This window comes from Sinocyclocheilus anshuiensis, unplaced genomic scaffold, assembly GCF_001515605.1.
Source record: "Sinocyclocheilus anshuiensis isolate Anshui unplaced genomic scaffold, SAMN03320099.WGS_v1.1 scaffold524, whole genome shotgun sequence".
Lineage (NCBI taxonomy): Eukaryota > Metazoa > Chordata > Actinopteri > Cypriniformes > Cyprinidae > Sinocyclocheilus > Sinocyclocheilus anshuiensis.
In genome coordinates this window covers 1,710,986-1,720,874 of record NW_015555703.1, presented here as the reverse complement: position 1 = coordinate 1,720,874, position 9,889 = coordinate 1,710,986, and the positions used below count along the sequence as shown (strand labels likewise).

Below are 9,889 nucleotides of genomic sequence, written 5' to 3'. Positions count from 1 at the left end.
CATGCTTAGACACAATCTATTAGCCTTCCTATTTCAGCAAACGTAAATAATTAAGCCAGACTCCCCCCGACTCTCTCTCTCTCCCTCTCTCTCTCTTCTGTTCTGTTCTGTTCTGTTCTAAACAAAGTGAATGGGAGGGGCGCAGAAATCATCGGAGTGTATAAGAAGTGCGGTTCTCACAAGCAGGGATTTTACACAGCAACTCAGGACGAACGAAATGAGCTGCCCCAGAGCCGCTACAAAATGCTGGATGGACACCTTCTCCTGGGATGGTTATCATTTACCATTATAGTGCATCTAATCAGCTTGCCTGGACCGAGCACAGCTTACTTCGGGTAGGCAGAGGAACTCTTCCTCACTCTTTAAATGCTTTTTAAGCTTCAAGTTTGTAATGCATAGACTAAAGATAGATACGAAATTATAAATCAAAGATCATAAAATAGACAACGCGTTATGTAAACTTCGCTTTCCATAACAACCTGTGGAGTTGCGATTCAGTGTGAGTGATGTTCTCATTATAGCAACATGTTTGCACGAAGTCTCCGGTTAATAACTTGCTTGCAAGTTCAATAAATATGTCCTTATTTACCAGTTAATTAAATAGTGCATATCGGGACATTCATTCAATAGCGTGTTTTGAATGGCAGGTACTAGCCGGTCAGGTTTGTCTTTCTCATAGATGCTCGTAGAAGAAAGAAAACAGACACGAGCAGCTCTCAACAGCTGTTAACAATAAAAGTTACGGAGATCTCTAACCTGGTGGCCAAAACGTCTGTTCAGATCGCAGATAATATTTCTTCATACAGCATAAACACTCGTTCTGGCACCCCCATTGCTTGCTCACAGGAGTTTAATAAGCGCAAGTTCAAGAATGTGTGTTGAATTTACAGTTTCCCCAGTTCCCCCTATAAACATTCTCCTAGCATAATTTTAATTGAGGTAATTGTGATACCGCGGGAACGCCTTTGGAATATGTTCCTCTATGACGCGTGCTGCTTATTGATATTCTTCCATTATGCGCCTTCATGTTTCGAGAAACATGTGTTTAACTCGTCTTTAAATCATTGTCATTTGTATCAACAAGTTTGAAACCAAGTTTGGAGGGTAAAAGTAGATAGGTTGACTGGTATGAAAGTCTTTTACATACAGACTAAATGACTACATGCAATCCGAAAGTATTGGACATAATCCATGGACAGGTGTGGGTTACAGAGTTCTATCCCAGAACAGTTTTCACCATCAACAGCTGTTCAGAAGTTCATGCCACTGTTTCATTATTTCTCTTGGCTCTACAGTGATGGAAGATTCTATGTAAAAAGGTGTGCTAAGGAGAGGATATTGTTAGGGCAAATCAAGGGCCAGGGCGGGAGTGGCTCCCTCAGGCCCCATTGAACATTATGAAGCAGTAAACCGGTTTGTTGGGCTGCAGTGGTTGTAGACTGGGTCTAAGCCTATTCTACCCCCTCTTAGGAAGTCAATAAATTTAATAAATGCTGGCCTGTGTTCGCATGGGTGGGACAGTACTTCATATAAAGATTTATAGTCTCCATTATTTGATCTGAAAGATTGTTATCAATTGGAATTAGCCTCTTAAGAATATTTTCCCCTTGTTTTTTGGCACATTTAATGGAAAACGATAAACTACAATGTGTGATAATGAGCAGATATGCAGTGTCAAGTGGCTATGTCTAATAAATGTCTGGATATTTTTAACATTCAATTTGTCATGCGTATGTGAGGCTAACTAGCCATTGTTTAGAAGTACTCAAACTTTGCCAGTTTCAGCACTTTGTCTACTTTGACGGAAACCACTTGTACTTCCATGTTACCGGGTCATGAAAACAAACTATATGGAACTCATTAGTGATATATTTCACTATGGCATTATGGGTGTTCTTTCTTATCTCACACAATGAGTGTTAATTTTGAACGCTGATATGGGTAAGACTTTTTGTTGAACTCTACAGTCAAGGGGCTACTTTTCAAGACAAGGACACAATCACAAATCAAACAAGTCATTTCAACCTTGTGCAAGCAACAGCATGAAACTATTACCTTCTGATATGTTGTCACACTTGCTTCCACTAACGTGCAAATAAATACCTTCCATGAGGTGAATGCATCTTCTGGCCACTGATTTACTTAAATAGAGGGTCAATGTTGCATACCCAATTTCCCCAGTGCGGTGGAGCGTATGTGAAACCTAAACACAGTCTCTGTTAGACCTCAGTCTGTGTCTCTGAGGGTTGGGTGGGATTCCTTGCCTAGTTGAGCCGCTGCTGAAATTGTCACCCTGGCCACAAGAATGCAAAGCCTTAGTTTTTACCACCCGTCCCCTCCAGTCTGTAGTGACAGGTGCCCAACAGCAGTCTCAGGGAGACCAGGTTCGGTTGGTTGGGGACAAAATGGTGGTAGAACAATACAGCAATATGGAGGCTGCACACTTTTTGTCTAGGTGTAGAGCTCACCTCAAACAGCCTGAGGGACGAAAGGGGAAGAGGTTACATGCTGGGAAGACATGGGGAAAATAAGCCCTGAATATCCATGGAATGAGATTCTTTTGTACCTGGCTTTGACAAGTTTACGCAGATCTCCTGAGGAAGCCAGCCTGGGGTCACATGTGGGGGACTGCTGTCCTAAAAGTAAACCTGAATTGAAATGAGGGTAAATATTTAAGACTTATATGTGAGATTGCCACCTAAATTATAATTCTAGAGATGTAAAGTACGATGTGCTTACGTTTGAAAAGCCCAAAACTCAACAATAAGTTATGATGGATGTCTTGTTATTTACAAGGAAGACTGGTGAAATGCACTTGAGCTATTAACAAGGAACTATTCAATTGAAAATCTTTATCAGTTCATAAGGTTAAAGTGTCAGACACTTTCCTTTAGCAATTTCTTTAACATCAGCTGTTACTCACATGTTTCAAAATCCTGTGTTGAAGATGTTGACTGCAACAACATGCATGCGTATGTGCATTATTATAACCCTGTGATAAAGGCTCAACCAGTTTTGGTTCAGGTGTAGTTCTGTCCCCTAGAACCCAGTCAGAACAGGCCCAAGGCTTCCACAGTATTTCTATAGGAAGTACTGTGCTTCTATCCCTCAGACTCTGTAATTCATCTGTCATTTATTCTGATTTAGTTGTACTAAATAACGAGTCATGTTTTGTCACAACCTGTCCATCATTAGGTGCAGCAGTACTTGCAGTGCCTGATGTTTCCACCAGGGGGTAGAGTCACTTCTGTAAAAGCGCCTTGCTCTTCAATCATCATCTGCTTCTTTATGAAATCTTAGCACAGTGGGAAATGAGTGGCAAAAACAGATATAAGCGCAGAGAGCTGTGTGACCAGGATACAGGGAGAAGGTCAACAGAGCAGCAGTTTTATTCAAAGGTAGTTGTGGTCAGTTTGATCTGTTGGCGATGGCATGTTTTGGCCACGACTCTCAGGAAAGCCCCAGTTTGCTGCATAAGACTTCAGATTAAATCTCCCGACTAGACTTGGGCTTGGGAATGTTGATGAGAGTGGCTGCCTGAGCTGCGGTGGATCGCCTTTCAGTGCCAGAGAATAGCAGTGTCTGCAACTGAAGATCCTCACATGCGACCACTTCCTATACACACCCACAGACATTTTATTGAATCATATGCATGTTTTCTTTACATAAAACTTAAAATGTGTTTCACTTAAAATTTGTTTCACTTTTCTAAAGGTACAACTCCACCGAACTGTGTATCATTGCTGGACAGCTTAACATAGTGTAATGTTTCTACTATAAACACACTTAAGATTATGAACATTTCTTTGGCTTTCATGACATTTCAAGTAACCACTTGAAAAACATAAATCCATGTCTCTATATTTCTACCGGTTTGTTTTTCCTCAATGGCTTTCTCGACAAGCTGTGAGAATGGCTTCTCCCGCAGGAGTCATCCCAACCCTGCCTTGATTATATGGTATTATTGCTCTGGGGAATGTCTTTAAATGTGTTTGGCACACTTGCATCCAAATGGCTCAATATTCTGGTAGTACGGCTCCGACCACAGTTTGGAGGTCTGCCTTGATTTTTTAAGAGAGGGCAGGTCCGCTCCTGCCTAACCCAGTCAGTGGTGTGTTTTGTAGATATGTAGGCTGTTGTTGGGAATGCAGTGATGGGCATCATCAGACAGGAGCAAATAGCCAGGCAAAACCGGAAAGCCAATATGGAATCTTGATAGGTTTTGGTGGTCAAGGATTGATGAAATGATGTTAATTAGTGGCACTACCATGTCATGTGTTTTCCGTCTCTCACCACAGGCTGTTTTCCGCCACAAAGGGCTTTGGGTGGACTCTGGGCCAAAATGATCAGTGACTACAGCCAAGATTAGATGACTGAAAAACCATAAGATGACTGTAAAAACCCTGAGCTATGAACCATACATGCACATTTATTACACGGACTGGGCGTTGATGTCAAAACAGTAGGCAAGACAAACCAAGAATGTACCTTGAGTTCATGCTTTTTCCGTTTTATTGCATCAAACTAGGAGTTTTTAATTAAAGCTGCTTTTCTTTTCTTTTCATTTAGACTGTTACCGCTGCGCTGCCTGTATAATGTGAACAAACAAACAAAAACCACAGATTAATGTCTCAATAGATGGTTTTGGCTAGGGTAGGTTATGCGCATGAATCAGTCTTCAGACTTCAGGCTTTAAGACTGAACTAGGGAACAATATACTGCTAAATTATTTGGTAGCAAATATATGATTTGAATAAATATATAATAGATGTTTTTGGCTATGGTAACCACAAATTCAAGCACTTCAACTGGTTCCTCTAGGCATCAGTAGTAGTACTTGTACACTTAGATTTCACGAGAGTCTCTAATATGTAGAATAAGATATATAATCTCTGTCAGCAGCAAATATAAATAACCAACTAATATAGCTTGAATTTTAAGATGAATTGGTTCTGTAAAAGGCATTTTGGTCTTTGGTTCCTCAAGGCACCAGCTTTAGTACTCGTAGCTGTAGTATAAGGTACACTTAGGCTTTACGAGAGTCTCTAATATGTAGAAAAAGCTATATAATTTCTGTCATCAGCAAATATAAATAACTGTAACTAATATAGCTGTCAATTTAAGATTAATTGGTTCCATAAAAGACATTTTGGTCTTCTATTTGGAATGAAGATGATCAATGTATCAGTGTGCCCATAGAATCAGTGTCATAGATGCCGTGTCATTATATTGTCACACAGCTTACAATAAGAACCATAAATGCTACGTTACTGATCCCTGCAGTCAAAGCATGTTAGGATTCCCAACTTCTCAAGTCCATTTTTATGCTTTTATGGTAAGGACAAACACATCATTAAGGTCTATGTTTGCATGCTTTTAGAAAAGGCTTTTAGTGGAAACCCAAATGAGAGAGTGGAGCAGCTCTCGTACCTGTCATTGGGTGCTGGGGTTCTCAGTGCCATGGTGTGAGGTCGATAGGTAGAGTCATGTGGAGCTCTGTGGTGCACCCATGCTGTGCCAGTCACACAGTCACCATCGCTGAGCAGCTGACCTGTGTCGAGCCCCGTGGTTAAACCTCTTACTAATGCTAACCACACGCATGGTACTGTACGCACCAACCTACTGTGTGTGTCCTACTCTACTACCCCTACATTTATGTTGAATTATAGTTTAATTATTTTCTAAGATATTGCGGCCTGTTAGTATTGTTTCTCATAGATGTCTCGTAGAGTAAATGGAGACTATTGCTGAAGTCTGTACTGCTTCTCAGGTTAGTTTCCAAATAAAATAACCTTAGTAAATACATTTGTGTCTCCCTTTGCGTTTAAATAGATCACAACAACAATATGAAAAACTATGCCTAACTGTGTCAAGTTTCCGTTAGGGCTGGGAAAATATTGAATATCATCGATTCTGAGATTTTCCGAATGCATCGCGATTCTTTCTTGAATCGATTCTGAGCTTAGTTTTGAATGGCAGATGGCACTGCATGCTTTAGAAACAGCCGTACTCTGCTTGTTTCCAAATCCTTACACACACACTTGAACCTAAAATAATCATTCATACAATTCGAAAAGGTTGAAGCGAATTACAAAGGTGTTCACAGTGGACTGTGTTTACATTAATCTCGCGTCATAAACGCATTCTGAGCTGAGGTGGAATTACATGACTCAGCCGAACGCACAAGCGCTCTTTAGCACTCTTCTTCATGAGCATTTGAGTGTGTGGATAAAAACTAGATTAGAACGCCATCTGCTGTTAACATCTAAGCTCAGAATCGATTCCAGAGGAATCGCGATGCATTCTGAAAATCTAAGAATCGATCCACGAATCGATTCTGCATCGATTTATCGTCCCAGCCCTAGTTTCCGTATTTTCAGAAAAAATCGAACTAAATTGTTTTTTTATCATCTTACTGTATGTTCCCAAGTTACTTATATCATGCAAATATCGTCAAGCATGCGAAACATGCACAAAGTGGACACATTTTGATTCCTGCCGAATTAGTTGGCTATATTTGACTCGAACCCGTTACCGAGACTCGAACCTGCGACCTTTGGGTTACAAGTCGATGACTGCCCCCTTTAGGAAATTTTTGGGAAACACTTTATTTTGATGGTCCTCAGACATTCTGTTGACTATAAGTACCTTTGCAACTACATGTCAACTACTAGTCATTAAAGTATTAGTAGACCATCTGCTTAATATCTGTTAACACTTTCTTCGGATATCTGTAGTCTATTGACTATAAGTAACTTTGCAACTATATGTCAGCTTAGTCTATAACCTTAACCCTAGCCTAACAGTCTACTAATACTCTACTAATACTTTAATGACTGGTAGTTGACATGTAGTTGCAAAGTTACTTTTAGTCAACAAAATGTCTATAGGGGACCATCAAAATAAAGTGTAGTTTCGCTTTGAATAAATTTGTTTTGGCTTGGTGTTTATACTACATGTAATTCATAATGAATGCCACTATAATTTATGTTTGTTTTATACTTATATTTTTCATTCCTGTTCTGAATACTGTTAAAGTAAAAGGATTTGCTATGGAGTTGAGGAAAATAAAATGCATGTTTATAGTCTTTCTATGTTTGTAAACATTTTATTTACCTGTATTTTACATTATTTCTGAATGTAATAATAAAATGTAACTTGTACACTAATGCTACTTATCTGTGTTTTTTTTTTCTTTCTTTTCTCTCAACAATGCAGTTTTGACCTGATGTGACTTATAGTCATTTTCCGGAAAATAAGGTACCAATCTACAAGCAAACGTCAGTGGATTCAATTTTATTCAATTAATTTCTCATCAAATTCTTCCAAGACCAAGTCCTCTCAGCAGTGTAATCCACATTAATTATATTAACAGTGCTTGACAAACGAAACTTCACTATTACTATTGCTCAGGTATTAAACAAAAAGTGATTTAATTTATTAAATGCTTTACTTGTTCCGCACCATTTGTGCTACAGGCATGAACAATACCTCAAATCATGTGTCGTGTTGAGGAAAGATGTACTACTATTTTTCCCTACCTGGTCTCATGGCATAAACGTACCTGGGGGCACTTTTTAGCGAGACACGAAATACGTACCAATAAGTACATATCACTGCAGTTTCCAAAAGAAATGAACACTAGAGGCATTAAAACTCCGACACCTTTTATTACTTTTCACACAAATTTACAGAGTTTCGATTAATAAAGCATAATTTTCGCACAATTACTTGAAGAATATCATGCTATGACTTCAAAACAATATTAATATGCTGGGAAATTTGAAAACCAATGCTTTTGAATGTTAGCATCACACATATCCAGCTTCATATCTATGGGTTTTCATAGACGATAGGTTTGTTTGGTAGCTCACGGAGTACGGAGATGTACTTGAGAAGTAAGGAGCTCTGGTTCAAATCCTGTGTAACTACGGTTCGACAAAACATTTCAAATCAGCATATAAGGAAATTCAAATGACACGGTTGCATCAACAAATGCATTTTTATATCAGTTTTGCATTTGTTAACACTATCGGGTAGGTTCAGGGTTGGTTTTGGTGTAGGGCATATTTTCAACACGATAGAGCATTAACTTTTAGCGACAGTCCCCGGATAATACTTACCTGAAGCAACGCAATAAAAACACAGCAATATGTACCTATATCAACATAATAAAAACTTTTCAGGGTTCACGTATTGAACCCGTGTTTTAGTGCCACTCAGTGGACATTTCTCTTTGAAACGGCGGCAAAACGTGCAGTAAGGTACGTAAAAACGGTGCTGCAGAAAAGTTCCCAGAGGTACGTATTTTTATAAGACCAGGTTGACTTTTCCAAAGACTCTTGGATTTATGGTTAATGCATCTCAACAACTGACTTGGTTATTTCAAAAGTTTTAGAGAAACATCAATGACAAATTTGATATTTAATTAAAACAAAACTGCGAAATCCCCTTAGAAATCAAGTTTTCTTTTAGGATATGCTAGGTATTGTCCATTAACTTTTCCTTTGGATATTACACCTGGTTACAGCTGTAGCAGACTGGCAACTCTGTTAATGATTTTAAGTACATACTCATGTGACCTTGCCAAACAAAATATTAGTGCCGAGTGAATAAACATCTCATCCTAATCCATCTGGCCACACTACCACATGGAAAACACTTTTCTTTGCGAAATGTTTCTGGATTGTCTATCCGTGTCTTATTGATTTTTAGCCATCCTGTGTGTGTACATCTGCAGTTTTCCTGTGTTCTATCGTGACTAGAACTGACAAATTTACAACATGGTGTTTCTCAACATCTCAGCTATTGTGCCAGTTGACAGCCCACAGTGACTCTAAAGGTCATGGCGACTCGTTCACATCCTGTGTGTGTCACTCTGTTGCCGTCATGTCCCGTCATCTTCTTGCTATTTGGGAGCACTTTGTTCTTGTGAGGCAGTCAGTGTGCTGGTGAATTCACAGATAATTTTAGGGGTCCAGACTGTGTTCATGTCGTCATATAGAACAGTTTCTGTATGCTGACTGGCATTGAGTGGTCATGATTAATTGCAGTCTAAAAATGATATATATGGAACTGATTACAATGCTTCTTGTCAAAACTGTGTTAATCTTTATGCACCAAGAGCTTGTAACACTCCAAAGAGAAAGGAAAAATTTCAATCGCATCATATGACCCCTTTAAGAATTTAAGAGAAAGATGGAAAAGTCAATAGTGATTTTCTCAGTAAGGTTCTTTCTCAGACATGTGCAATTATTTAAACCATTACAATAATGGACAACGTTTGGTTAAAGTCCATCTTTAGTCCACAATTTTATATATATATATATGTATATATATATATATATATATAATGGGTCTATGTTTCTTAGATAACTTTTCCATGTGTGCGACTTGTAAACAGAGACAGAAAATATTTTAATATGCTGATTAAAGCATTGTCATTGAATGTACCACTCTTTTACTTTGACAGTTTTGTGATTGTACGGCAGTGAAGATATTGGCTAAATGCATCTTTGGGGAGACTTCTGTACCTCTAAAGAGGACACTGAGATTCAAATTGCTGTAAAACCTGTATACATATAAAATAAATATTGTCTAATGGTAAGTAGTACTGTAAGTAGTACACTTTTATCAGTAGATAAAAACATTAACCAGTTACTGATCTCTTAACATACTGTAGTACACAACACTTGTATATAAATCACTCCTTCACAGCTGCCACAATTCCTTCACAATTCAGAAACTCATAAACAATGAACACAAGTCTTACTATATATCCACTTGTCAAACCAGTAATCACTAACCTGCAATGCTAACCGCACCCCACAGGTAAACATTCGCTTTAGCGTGATCATTATGACGGGAGTCATTAGGATTTTTTGGCTGC

General features: G+C 38.7%; 1 protein-coding gene across 1 annotated transcript in view; it reads left to right on the top strand.

The window, feature by feature from the left end:
- Nucleotides 1–210: 210 nt before the first annotated feature.
- The window catches only part of LOC107671764 (protein Wnt-9a-like), a 33,793-nt gene continuing 24,114 nt past the window's right edge, over nucleotides 211–9,889 (top strand). Inside the window, exon 1 of the mRNA XM_016464719.1 lies at nucleotides 211–335. Coding sequence (XP_016320205.1) covers nucleotides 244–335 — 92 coding nt within the window. The 5' untranslated portion in view covers nucleotides 211–243. The remainder of the gene's footprint in view (nucleotides 336–9,889) is intronic.